The following is a 14,606-nucleotide window of genomic DNA, read 5'->3' as shown; positions in this document are numbered from 1 at the left end:
TGTGCATCTATTATCTTCTATAGTTGAGTTGGTTATCCTCTGTCGTAGTCCTCTCGTGACCAACTGTAGCTTCTTGATTTACTTCTTCACAGATGGTTGTGAAGTCGACCATATAAAACTGTTAGGATGACGGATTTTACCTTTTGCTGAAATGTGCATCTATTATCTTTTGTTTTTGTTGGCTTGTATCAAAATGTAGCTCTAACGTGTAAATTGTGTCAAGATAACCTAATCCTTCTCTTAAGATAAAAAATAATAATATATCAAGACGAAATCTAAAGAGAAACTAGGAATCATTATAAGTAACTTCTAGGTTAAGAAATCCTAAACCTAATTTGATAGGGTGGTTAAAACCCTCGTCCAATAAGCATTCGAATTAGTAGTTTTTTTCCCATCTAAGCTTGACTGAGTCTTATTATATTACCTTAAGCAACGATTAGAATAAGCTAGTCAAAAAACAAAAGAAAAAAAGGGCGCATAGGTTTGAAAAACCCCAACGCCCGCACCAAAATTCCAATCCAACACCATTCACCTCTTTAATTATTCCCACAATTACTTTGGACAAATAACTGAAAAAACAAATAAATGTATGGGCTGAAGTGAATATTGATAGCGCCGGTAAGATTAACAAAAAAATACTTGTAATTTGATATTTTTAAAAAGTAGACGCACGTAAGCTGCTATTGTTTTTATATTTATATTAGTTGTAATTTCAAGAAAAAAAGGGATTTTTTTGTTGTTGTTGAGCTGGCTACAGAGAAGAATCGAACGAAAACGTTTCCAATAAAATAAAATAAAATAAAAAGTAAAATATTTTTTTTCTATTTATCGAGGTTGCCAGCTCTTTAATCTACAGCTTCCTTAGGCATCAATGGCGATCATCGACTATTAATTTAGTCTCCTCTTCGTCCAATTTGCTGAAGAGAGAGAGATAGGGAGAAGGAGAGACAGAAGGAGATGGTTCGGTGGGCCGCGGCTCGATCTGAGTCGCCGGAGGAGGTAGAGAGAGGGAGAGCGGAGGAAAACGGCAGGCGGAGGAGGAGGAGGAGGAGGAGGAGGGGAGATGGGGAAGGATGCTGCCGGAGCTTTTAGGAGAGATCGTGAGGCGGGTGGACGCCGGCGGGGAGCAGTGGCCGCAGAGGAAGGACATCGTAGCCTACGCCGGCGTCTGCCGTAGGTGGAGAGACGCGGCGCGGGGTATCGTTCGGCAGCTGCGTGAGACCGGCGGCATCACCTTCCCATCTTCGCTCAAAGAGGTGCCTTTCGTCTTCTTCCATGACTTTCCTCCAGTTTCCTTAGTTCCTTGCCCCCTCCTCCCCCCCCCCCCCCCCCCCCCCCCCCCCCCCCCCCCCCCCCCCCCCCCCTTTTTCCTTTTAGGAATTTGACAATTGAAATTGAGACGGAGCTGGTTCGCATAAAATTTGGTGTTTTTCATTCGTGAAAATTTCCTTTTTGCTCTAATTACTTCGAAACAATCTTATTTGTGAAATATATTCGTTTTCATTGTGTATTGATCTGCAATCTGAATCATGTTTCGTTATTTATTTGCGGTGCAATCTAGCCTGGACCGAGGGACTCTCCAGTACAATGCTTGATCAGAAGGAACAAGAGCAACTCCACATACCGTCTCTATCTCGGCCTTACAGAATGTAAGCTGATGTTTCCGTAAACTTATCAAACTTTTCCTTCTCTAGATTGGAAAAATTGACATAATGGTAGAGTATCTAGTTCGATCCATATGCATAGTTCTGCTTTTTAACTACCTCTTTGTCATTTTGTTTTATGCTCCATCTAGATGGAATTCTTTTAGATGCCAAGGTCAAACTTTGTATGCATTTGGTGGGCCTTTTAATATGATTTCAGTAGTTGATACTTAACATATTAGGGGCGCAGCATGAGAAAAAGTCATTTCAGTTTTCTATATTCTGTAATTGGATGTGACTTGATGGTGGAGATGAAACATTCTTGTGTTGGATGTAGGACTAAGAACTTAAAAGGGTTTTTAATTTAAACAAAAGGCTGAGAATCAAAGGTGTTTGCAACTTTCTGTTAACTTCCTGTGGGGCGGGACTAAAGGCTGGTTGTTCTGATAATTGCTAGCACTCTAATTACCTTGCCAAGTACATAGATTTAGGACTGGTTGAAGCTTACTGGTTTGTAAAAGTAAGTGTTTACCTAAGGTATTAGGTACCTGATTAGTAATAATGGGCAGAGATGTAGGTTTATCTATGATCTTGGCCAGTATCTGGAGGTAGCAAATGCATATGGTTGGTAATTACTGTACGAGACATTTATAAAAGGTGAAAGGATTTGCATCACACTTGAATAATGTGGCTTTACATTTAGTTGTTTACATCATCAATAGCATTTATAAGTAAATTTTCATTTATTGAGAGATTGAGGATTAGTGGGTCTCTGAATATGTAATCGAGTTTAAAAACAATGCTTGAGTCTGGAACTATAACAGGGAAATATTGCAACTGATATGGTTTTGAAGAAGCCATGCACTAATGCCTCAGTAACTCATGAAGCCAACCAAAACCAAATTGAAATCAATGTAAGTGGAGTAGCAATACCTTATCTGAGCTCTCCCAAACTGTTCATATATATTTGAGGAAGAGCAACCATGGATCACACAATCACATATGAGATGAGATAAAGCATTAATGTGGATGGATGCCATGAATGAGGATGAATGTCATAGAATTGACACATCAACATAAAGTGTTACATGATTGAGGCCTCGATCAGGATTAGACAACTATTTCAATTTGATGAGCATGCAATCAACTTTGAATGACTATGCCCTATTGGATAGACTTCTTGCCACTGGAGTCATCACCAGATTTCTATCTTGAATGACTAATGCCAGCACAGCAAGTGTTCCTGCTGTGTTCCTAGGCAGAGGGATTGCTCAAATTTGACCACCATCAAATATCATGTGGGAGAATCATGCTTGTGCTGAGGGAGCTACATCCTTTAAAACAACCCTCTCAATATATGATTTGACCAAACCGTCCCATTTCGCGAGTATCAAAAACAGCTCAAGCCATCGGCAAACCCAAGGAGGAGCTAGTGTCTACCCCCTAATTTCTAGTTCACTCTTTTATTTTTTTTTTGAATAAAAAAAAATTAAAAGAACATTATCTAGTTTTGCATTGTTGGGTCTACCATTTTACCCAACTATAGGGTTAAGCAATAGAGGGAGTCGTGTCTTGTGCTGGAGCCTTCTAGTGATGTTATCTCTCTACTAGTCTCAAATGATTTTCTAATAGAAGGATTTATTCAGATTGTGAACATAAGTTGGTTCTATGTCAACTTTATAATAATTTTCTGCATTATGCTTTGCTGAGTGAGGTGAAAGGATATTTCCTATTTACTAAATTTTAAGTACTCTACTCCAAGATACACTAACACTTATGTCATATTGCAGCTTTTGCAGATAAGGGAAAGTTACTTTTGGCGGCACGACAGTTTAAGCATGGGGCTCACACAGAGTATATTATCTCTCTAGATGCTGATGATTTGTCTCAAGGAAGTAATGCATACATGGGAAAATTGAGGTTTGTTTCCTTTATTCTGAAAGTCTCTTTATATAGTCAAAAAGCAAATTCATTTTCTAAAATGGTCCTCTTTCTTCTTTCAATTTTGCCTACACTCGGGGCTTTTTTACGATTATATTACTTTAATTCAAAAGAATCTTATTATCGATTAAGAATGTTGGCATTGGTAAAGATGATTCATTCTTATATACAAGTACAGTTGTCTTGCCTCTAGAGAACACTGCTAATATATAATAGAACACTGCTAATATATAATGTTCTGAGTTGTATATGCACGATAAGATGTTATAGTACAAGGGGCAATATGGTTAGGGCTAACATGATATTCATATTCCAGTTGTTGTTAATAAAATGCAGCGAATTAAAAAGGGAAAGATGTTGTAGAAAGATAACTATTTGGTTACTACAAGGTTATAACTAGGTTTGCCCTTGTGCCTTTTTTGGTATCAATTATGTTTGTATTGATTGGGCTAGGTTATTCTTCTCCACTCTCGATCGAGCACAGGTAATAACAGAGATTTCTAGTTCATGTAGCTTGTGTGTTATGAAGTGGAAGCTTGGGGCCTTAGGCACAAAGGTGAAAACATTTATTAAGTAAATTAAGATGGGCGAGTGATACGTGGGTTGTATGACTGTGAGGTTGGGAGTGGAGTAAGAAATAAGTTTAGGTAGGACAGGAAGAACCCAACATCTTTGGTGCTGGGTGAGGAGCACAATCTGTAGATCCTTGAAGTATTACATTAGCTCATTGTCACTATTCCTTACATAATCTGTGGTCATATTGGTCGATCGAGGAAATTATACATGTTTCATGTTCACCATCTCAGTTATGTGCTGGCAGGTATCCATGTTATCAAAACCAAACATCATAAATATCTGCTGCAAACACAAATTTTCCTTGCAGGTCTAATATTTTGGGTACAAAGTTTAAAATCTATGACAGCCAGCCTCCTTACAATGGTGCAAAGGTGTCAAGTGGCCGAGCAAGTAGACGGTTTACGAGCAAGCAAATCAGCCCACAGGTCCCTGCTGGCAATTTTGTTATCGGGCGGGTCTCCTACAAATTTAACCTCCTCAAAAGAGGGCCTAGGAGGATGCACTGCACTTTGCAATGTCCATCAGCAAAGGACACAACAGGGGAGGCAGCAGATTCACCAAAGTTCAAGGCACACAACCCAGGGACAACCATTCTCAAGAACAAAGCTCCTCGGTGGCATGAGCACCTGCAATGCTGGTGCTTGAATTTCCACGGCCGCGTCACCGTCGCCTCCGTGAAGAACTTTCAGCTGGTGGCAACCGAAGATGCTAGCCAACCTTTCGGGGTCGGAGACCAGGAGACCGTGCTGCTGCAGTTTGGGAAGGTAGGGGACGATACCTTCACCATGGATTTCCGCCAACCACTGTCAGCCTTCCAAGCCTTCGCCATCTGTCTTACTAGCTTCGGAACAAAATTTGCTTGTGAATGAGGCTAATCTTAGGTGTTCATCCAGGCAGAGACAAAAGGATTTGCCATTGTATGTAGTTCTATCATGGGAGGGGTACCTTCTTTTGGCTTTTTTTTTTTTTGGAGTGTATTACTCATGGTGTAAACAATGAATGATCTTCAATGGGTGCAAGTATGGCAAATATGGACACCAAAGCCTTGTTGCAATATGAAGTGTGGATGTACATGAAGAAAAACATGACGTCGCACTATGAACAAGTATGGTTGGTAATACATTATGACTATATGGATGTGGGATAACATCTATCCACTTTTTTTTTAATAACTGCCACTTTCACATGTATGGTGATCGGTCGCTTTCATAACTGCTATCATTTATTTTTTCTATAATGTATCATGCTGTGTTTTCATGCTGAATTTTCATGTAGTGTATCATTTCTTTAAAAAAAAAATCCAGGTCTATAGTGTAGTAAATTTCATGTTATTTTTCATGAAGCATGTATCATGTTAAGTGTAGTTCATGTTGATTTTCATCAAATTTTTCATATGTATCATTGTTTTTTTTTAAAATATCTATTTAAAAATTAGATATCTTTTTTTTAATATTATTATAGTAATTATTGATAGTTATTATAATATTATTTTTTATTGAAGAGCTCTGATTAAAAAAAATCACTCAATAATTATTATAACATATAAAAGTTATTTGATAGTTGTTATTTTATTAACTATTTCAATATTAAAGTTTAAAGTATAAAATTAGAATTTAAAATTTAAAATTTAAAATTTTATTATATAATATATAAAAATTGTTTGACAATTATTATAATGAAAGACTGACCGAAGCGTCGTCCCTCACACGAGCCCACGACGCCCCGTCCCGCACCCAACTCCGTCTTTTATGCGGACCAGATCCCTCAAACCGGCTCGTCGGTTCAGACACGAAACGGCGCCGCCTACGGCGGAGACTCGACGGAAGCCCACAGCTGGCACGCGGAAGCCGAAGCAGCAGGCCGAGTACGATTCCTGTCACGTCGCTCAACACTGCGTATTTTCAGCGCCGGACGCGGACGGGCGGGGCCACACGGAGACGTGCCTTGGAGGATGGAAATTGAAAGGAGGGTAACTGGGTAAGTTCGAAGCAGCTAAGGAGACGACTTTGATGCAAAACTGGATCGATGCATGTGCAAGGGGTTGTTCGATTCTCGAATTAATCGATTTATATGATAAAAAAACGCAGTGATTTGACTATTTCTATGGCAATTCAACTTCGAAAATGGATTTGATCGCCTACAAACATCGCATCGCGTCGAAGGGGGCTTGCTACAGGAAGAGGAGGGAGCGGCCGTTTGGCGCACAGATCTGAGGCAGGTATGAGCCTCCGCCAGCGGGGTAGCCGTACAGGAGCTGGCGCCGGCGCCGGCTATGGCACGGCCCGTGGGATGGGCGAGGGTTCCGGGGAAGGGGAGGAGGTTTACAACGTCATCCCCATCCATAGCTTGCTGGCGGATCACCCGTCGCTCCGGTTCCCGGAGGTGCGAGCCGCCATGGCCGCGTTGCTGACCGTCGGGGAGCTCCGGAAGCCGCCCTTCGTCCGCTGGCACGGCGGGCTCGACCTACTCGACTGGCTCGGGGCCTTCTTCGGCTTCCAGCGCGACAACATCCGCAACCAGCGGGAGCACCTCGTGCTCCTCCTCGCCAACGCCCAAATGCGAATCCATCCCCCGCCGGACGACATCGACGTCCTCCATGCCAAGGTCGTCCGCCGCGTCCGCAAGAAACTCCTCCACAACTACACCGCATGGTGCTCCTACCTTGGCCGCACGCCCAACGTCTGGATTGACAACCGCCGTGCCGCCTCCGGCCATCGCCGCGCTGCCTCCGACCCCCGCCGCGAGCTCCTCTATGCGGCCCTCTACCTCCTCATCTGGGGCGAGGCTGCCAACGTCCGTTTCGTTCCTGAATGCCTCTCTTACATCTTCCATCACATGGCCGGGGAACTCAACCGCATCCTCGAGGACTACATCGACGAGGCGACGGGCCAACCTGCCCTCCCAGCTATCTCTGGCGAGAACGCTTTCCTCACCCGCGTCATCACCCCCGTATACGAGACCATCAAGCGCGAGGTCGACGCCAGCCGCAACGGCACAGCGCCTCACTCCGCCTGGCGCAACTATGATGACATCAACGAGTACTTTTGGAGCAACCACTGCTTCGAGCGCCTCCGTTGGCCGCTCGACCGGTCTAAGAATTTCTTCGCCACTCCGCCTACCAGGAACCGCGTGGGGAAGACAGGCTTCGTTGAACAGCGCTCCTTCTGGAACCTCTACCGCAGTTTTGATCGCCTTTGGGTCATGCTCATCCTCTTCCTTCAGGCGGCCATCATTGTGGCCTGGCACGGAAGCAAGACGTACCCGTGGCAGAACCTCCAAATCCGAGATGACCAGGTCCGTGTCCTGACCATCTTCATTACCTGGGCCGGCCTTCGCTTGCTGCAGTCCCTCCTCGACGTTGGTACCCAGTACAAGCTTGTCTCACGTGAGACCAGATTGCTCGGTGTGCGAATGGTGCTCAAAATACTCGTTGCTGCGGCGTGGACGGTCGCATTCCCGATCCTGTACTCTCGAATGTGGAATCAGAGGAACCAAGACAGAACGTGGTCGGCTGCAGCGAATCGGCGGCTGCTGAACATGTTGGTGGCTGCTGCAGTGTTTATCCTCCCTGAACTGCTTGCCGTCGCTCTCTTCGTTATCCCTTGGCTCCGGAATTTCCTTGAGAAGACCAATTGGAGGATTTTTTATGTTCTCACCTGGTGGTTCCAGAGTCGCACCTTTGTCGGTAGAGGGCTACGAGAGGGTCCGCTGGACAGCTTCAAGTATGCCCTTTTCTGGATTGTACTCCTTGCTGTAAAGTTCCTTTTCAGCTACTTATTGCAAATCAGGCCAATGATCTCCCCAACTAAAGCCATACTTAATCTTCAAGGTGTTCAATACCAGTGGCATGAGTTCTTCTCCCATACAAATAGGTTTGCTGTGTTCATTTTGTGGCTTCCTGTCGTTCTTATTTATCTGATGGACATCCAGATCTGGTACTCAATCTTCTCTTCAATGGCCGGGGCGCTAGTAGGCCTGTTCTCACACCTTGGTGAGATTCGTGATGTGCAACAATTGAGGCTGAGATTCCAGTTCTTTGCTAGTGCCTTGCAGTTCCATCTGATGCCAGAAGAACATGTTTTCCGGCAGCATGGTTCACTGCAAAATAGAATCAGAGATACTGTGAACCGGCTGAAGCTGAGGTATGGATTGGGCCGCCCGTACAACAAGATTGAATCACATCAAGTTGGTCCTAGCAGGTTTGCATTGATATGGAATGAGATCATTCACACATTCAGAGAGGAAGATATTGTGAATGACCGGGAAGTGGAGCTTCTTGAGCTGCCTCCATATGCATGGAATATCCGAGTGATCAGGTGGCCGTGCTTATTACTCTGCAATGAACTTCTTCTTGCTCTTGGCCAAGCAAAGGAATTGAAGACTGATGATAGAAGACTCTGGAGAAAGATTAGCAAACATGAATATAGGCGTTGTGTAGTCATTGAGGCTTATGACAGCATCAAGTATTTGTTCCTGGAGATCATCAAGGAGGGAACCGAAGAGCACTCCATTGTTGCTGCATTGTTTGAGGGATTTGATAGCAGCATTCGCGCGGAGAAATTCACTGAAGAATATAATATGCGTGTGCTGCAGAATCTCTATGGCAAACTGCTTGACCTACTGAACACATTAATCAAGCCAAATAAAGATCTGTACAAAGTGGTCAACACACTGCAGACCCTGTATGACATAGTAACTCGTGATTTCCCTAAGAACAAGAAGAGCTTAGAGAAACTTAAAGAAGCAGGTCTGGCACCAACTGGGTCAAATGAGTTGCTCTTTGAGAATGCTGTTGTGATACCCACTGCAGAAAATGATAACTTCTATCGGCAGGTAAGGAGACTACAAACAATCCTTACTTCTAAGGATTCCATGAATAACGTTCCAAAAAATCTTGAGGCCAGGAGACGCATTGCATTCTTCAGCAACTCATTGTTCATGAGCATGCCTAGAGCTCCCCAGGTAGAAAAGATGCGAGCTTTCAGTGTGCTGACTCCATATTACAATGAGGAAGTTCTGTACAGCAAGGAACAACTTCAGTTAGAAAATGAGGATGGCATCTCCATCTTATTTTATTTGCAAAAAATTTATGAAGATGAATGGGCAAACTTTTTGGAACGCATGAAGAGAGAAGGCATGACCGATGAGGAGGAGTTATGGGGTCAAAGATCAAGGGATCTTCGACTTTGGGCCTCATATAGGGGTCAGACATTGTCACGGACTGTGCGGGGAATGATGTACTACTACAAGGCTCTCAAGATGCTTGCATTTCTTGATTCTGCTTCCGAGATTGACATAAGGGAAGGATCAAGGGAATTACCTTCAGTTGGTTCCTCAAGGAGGCAAATAGAAGATTTAGATAACTTGGAGGATGGTGGCAAGTCTTCGCCATCCCGAAGTCTGAGCAGAGCTAGCAGCAGTGCCGGTTTGTTGTTTAAAGGTCATGAACATGGAACTGCTCTAATGAAGTATACATATGTGGTTGCCTGCCAGATTTATGGAAACCAAAAAGCTAAAAATGACATACGTGCTAATGATATTTTGTATCTGATGAAGAACAATGAAGCCCTCCGTGTTGCTTATGTTGATGAAGTGAAATCAGTCAGGGATGAAGTGGAATATTTTTCTGTTCTTGTTAAATATGATCAACAACTGGAGAAAGAAGTGGAGATATACAGGGTCAAGCTGCCTGGACCTCTAAAGCTTGGAGAAGGCAAGCCAGAGAACCAGAACCATGCTCTTATCTTCACAAGGGGTGATGCAATACAAACAATTGACATGAATCAAGACAACTACTTTGAGGAGGCCCTCAAAATGCGCAATCTGTTAGAAGAGTACTCCTCCAATTATGGTACTCGAAAACCAAATATCTTGGGAGTCCGTGAACATGTTTTTACAGGTTCTGTTTCTTCCCTGGCTTGGTTCATGTCAGCTCAGGAGACAAGTTTTGTCACCCTTGGACAGAGGGTTCTAGCAAACCCGTTAAAGATACGGATGCATTATGGCCATCCTGATGTCTTTGACCGCCTATGGTTTTTAAGTCGAGGAGGAATTAGTAAGGCTTCAAGGGTCATCAATATCAGCGAGGATATATTTGCAGGATTTAATTGTACACTTCGTGGTGGCAATGTTACCCACCATGAATATATACAAGTTGGTAAAGGCCGAGATGTTGGCCTGAATCAAATATCTATGTTTGAAGCCAAAGTGGCTAGTGGTAATGGTGAACAGACCTTAAGCAGAGATGTTTATAGGCTAGGCCATAGGTTGGATTTCTTCCGGATGCTCTCTTTCTTTTACACAACTGTGGGGTTCTATTTTAACACAATGATGGTGGTATTGACTGTCTATGCATTTGTTTGGGGTCGCCTTTATCTGGCTCTTAGTGGCCTTGAGAGTTCCATCAGAAGCAATGCTAACTCTACAAATAATGCAGCTCTTAGTACTGTTCTCAATCAGCAATTCATTATCCAGCTTGGGCTTTTTACTGCATTGCCAATGATTATAGAAAATTCTCTTGAGCATGGTTTTCTACCAGCGATCTGGGATTTCTTGACAATGCAATTACAGCTTGCATCAGTGTTCTATACTTTCTCAATGGGAACCAAGACCCATTATTATGGGCGTACTATTCTTCATGGAGGTGCAAAATATCGGGCTACAGGACGTGGTTTCGTTGTCGAACACAAGAAATTCTCTGAGAATTATAGACTCTATGCACGCAGCCATTTCATAAAAGGAATAGAGCTAGGGATAATATTGACCTTGTATGCTGCCTACAGTGCCACTGCAAAGAATACTTTTGTTTACATAGTAATGACTATCTCAAGCTGGTTTTTGGTCATATCATGGATCATGGCCCCGTTTGCATTCAATCCATCTGGTTTTGATTGGTTAAAAACTGTTTATGATTATGATGATTTCATGAACTGGATTTGGTATCCTAGTTTTATTTCTGCAACATCTGATCAATCTTGGAAGAAATGGTGGGATGAAGAAAATGATCATCTTCGGACAACTGGACTTTGGGGAAAATTATTGGAGATCATATTAGATCTCCGCTATTTCTTCTTCCAGTATGGTATCGTGTACCAGCTAAACATTGCAAGTAATAGCCATAGTGTTGCTGTGTATCTGCTTTCTTGGATATGCGTCTTTGCTGCTATTTTGATTTTTGTCATTGTGGATTATGCTCAAGAAAGATATGGTGCCAAGAAACACTTGAAATATCGGGCCATTCAATCTTTAATAATAGTCTCTCTGGTAGCTGTCATCATTGTACTGTTGCAGTTCACTTCCTTCGAAATTGTTGATTTCTTTACAAGCTTGTTAGCATTCATTCCAACTGGTTGGGGTTTAATCTCCATTGCTCAAGTTTTCAAACCATTTCTCCAAGACACTATTGTATGGGAATCTGTGGTTGCTGTGGCTCGGTTCTATGAAATCATGTTTGGAGTAATTGTCATGGCTCCTGTGGCAGTCCTGTCCTGGTTGCCTGGTTCCCAGGAAATGCAGACAAGAATGCTCTTCAATGAAGGATTCAGTCGAGGTCTCCAGATATCAAGAATTCTTACTGGAAAAATGTCTAGTGACATTCGAGGTACTTTCTCATTCTTCTTTTGCTGTATGTCATTTGAACTGTTTATCAACTTTTATTCTTCTATGCCTAAAATTGAAGGATAGGAAATTTGTTCAAAATTCATTATTTTTCCTATTGGATCTTTGTATGGTTAGCTAGTTTACATGATCGCTTATTGTTATTTAATTTTCTTTGATAAATTAACTTGAAAATTACCTATTTCATACCTAGACTAAAGAAAATCCTTCTGCAAGTTTGACCCAAATTTAAATTTGACTTGCTGTCTAGTTCTCATCTGTAATAACATTTCCACTAACATCGAGTCTTGAATCTTAAAGCTAGAATCTTTATGTCAGCATGTTGAGTCTTGCGGCATTTGATCTCAGGTTCAGTCAAATCATTAATTTTAGTTTACAACATATAGTTGAATTGGTAGGTTAGAGCATCTTTGATTATTTGTTCCTGAGTTTCAACAGTTTTTAAAAAAAAATCTTATGGCCATCTGCTTGTATCCTGTTACCATCCTCTTATATTGTAATAACATATACATTACAATATTTATTTTATTTGACGATACAAGTGTTGAGTTTCCGGTTTCATGCATCTTTATTATGCCCAGTATGGTAGAAGACACACGTTCAGTTTTTTTCCCTTTTTTTTTTTAAATTAAAAAATTGGAAGACTACATGGATTCATTTGAAATCCATTTTCCAAGCATCTGAACTACGTTTATTTTTTAAGCCACTAGAAACAAAGACATCATACATTTATCTGAAACACAGAAAGGATTTGGATTAATAAAAGCTGTGAAGGTCAGGTGAATAGATTTCAACTTTTGAAATTTCCATAAGTTGTCTTGATGAATTATTATTTGAATTGATCTCTTTAATCATTGCAAATTCCACAACTACAGAAAGTTACAGCCATGTTATTTTGGTTCCTGGCTTCTTGTTTACCATAGTTTGTTGCAGCTCTTTCGATTTTATGCCAAAAGGAAAATTTTCAAAGGAAATTTTAACACTTTAAGTATTGAGATCTAGGCTTGACTTTATCATTAAAAAAATATGAAATTTTGTAAATTGTTTTTTTTTCACTTTATCATTTTCCATAATTTTTGTTCCAGTTAGGGTGTTTAACTTTTATGCTAAATTTTACATTCTAAATGATGAGCAACTCATATTCTACAAAGTTGAGGATGAACCCATCTTGCATGTACAAATACCTCAAAGAACCTAAGTATCAACTAGATCAAGATTAGACCTAAAAATATTATTAAAATATAGAAAGAAATAATGGTATTTATTAAATAAGATAACAAAGCATATATATAATGGCAAATAATTATGAGTCTATATTTGATTAAATACAAATACTATGAATTACAAAAAATTTATTTTGATTAGAGACAAAAATAGTTTACATTATTAATGAATGCAATCTTCATTTTTCTCATTTTCTCATAATTAACTTTGATTTAATTTTCGTTTAATCTAATTCAATTTATAATTACATTAATTGTTTTTAATTAAAATATGATATAAAATTTAATTAAGTAATCTATGATCTAAATCTGATTTAATTCTTATTTAATTTTAAATTAATTTAATTATGATTAAATAATTTTAAAAATAATTTTTTAAATCAATTTATTAAAATGCAAGAATAATAAAGTAAATATATTGTTTAATTTGGTTAGTTAGTAGAATTATTTAAAATCAATTAATTCAATAAGTATTTAAGTTACTCTAAATAAATTAATTAAATTTAGACAAAACTTAATTAATCTCGACAAATTCAATTAATTTTAATTTTCAAAAGTAATAATATTAATTAAATTTAATTAAGTTAAAATAGCTAATTTAACAGTTAAGCATTAATATTACTAACTATTTCTAATTAATTATTTGTTTCTTAAATTTATTAATAATTATTAAATATAAAACTGAATACCTTATATGCTTCCCTGCCCCCACTTCCATATGTAGAATTCTCAAGACTATGTCACAACTCCCACCCCCAACTCTTAATTTCCAAACTCGCGAATGTAAAATAAAGTTGATGTTTGCATTAAACTTTGAGTGGCAGCGTTAATGTGCCAAGTTATGTATATGGAACATAACTATAGGCCGTAAGACTAGGTGATACCGAGGATAGGATCCTTAAAAGTGCATATTGTTGGATTTGGAGCTCAGACTAGTAGCTGCCTCTTTGATCTTTGAAATGGAACTTTGGAATTTACTTGTTATTTATATTGAGAATATAGCAAATCTGCTGAAATTGTTCATCTAACTATTTCAATTAAGGTAATTAGCTTTTTGATCACCTCAGTTCTTTTGTATGCATTTGTGGTGTAAGTGTAATGAAATCACGGTTTTGACTCTATCATTCAATGCCGAACAATTAAGTATCATCACAATAATCATGATCTTATAGTTTGATGATATTTCATCAGTATTTAATGTGGGAAAACTATATTTTTCAGGTTAACATCAGGTTCATGCTTTCTTAGCGGAGATACATCTGTGTGCCATTTCATACTTGTGGGGTAATGCATAATGTGGGAGGTATTTTTTTCTTTGCTGAATCCCCTTCTCATATGATCTTTTTGTATGTATGTAATCATGGAACTCGTTAACCAATATTTCCTCCCTTAGATTCAGTAAATTTGAGATGTATTGTAGTCTTGTAGCCATACTTTGGTGTTGACACTGTTGTTTTGTTGAAATTTTGTAAAAAACATTTCATTCTCATGGCCTGGTCCTCTTAGCTTTCTATGGAAATGAAAGCACCTGTTCATGTTTTCCATGTAAACTTCCAGAACTATATATGTAAGATTCTTCATTTATACTTAACAATCCTCCATTGCA

General features: G+C 40.0%; 1 protein-coding gene, 1 non-coding gene and 1 pseudogene across 2 annotated transcripts; all 3 read left to right on the top strand.

Moving 5' to 3' along the window:
* Positions 1-872: 872 nt before the first annotated feature.
* On the top strand, positions 873-5,234 carry LOC141848649 (tubby-like F-box protein 1; annotated as a pseudogene).
* Positions 5,235-6,164: 930 nt separating this feature from the next.
* LOC141848647 (callose synthase 12-like) lies at positions 6,165-14,431 on the top strand. Its single transcript, XM_074736698.1, has 2 exons — positions 6,165-11,760; positions 14,222-14,431. Exons 1-2 carry the CDS (start codon positions 6,381-6,383, stop codon positions 14,224-14,226), a joined length of 5,385 nt encoding a protein of 1,794 aa, XP_074592799.1. The 5' UTR covers positions 6,165-6,380; the 3' UTR covers positions 14,227-14,431.
* On the top strand, positions 9,382-9,461 carry LOC141812022 (small nucleolar RNA J33). Its single transcript, XR_012600219.1, has one exon. It is a non-coding gene; the product is annotated as a small nucleolar RNA J33 (small nucleolar RNA).
* Positions 14,432-14,606: the final 175 nt, after the last annotated feature.

This window comes from Curcuma longa, chromosome 17 (assembly GCF_044706935.1).
Source record: "Curcuma longa cultivar G26 ecotype Majalengka, Jawa Barat chromosome 17, ITB_CL_G26_1.1, whole genome shotgun sequence".
NCBI lineage: Eukaryota > Viridiplantae > Streptophyta > Magnoliopsida > Zingiberales > Zingiberaceae > Curcuma > Curcuma longa.
The sequence above is the reverse complement of the archived record's forward strand: the minus strand, read 5'-3'. Positions and strand labels throughout refer to the sequence as shown.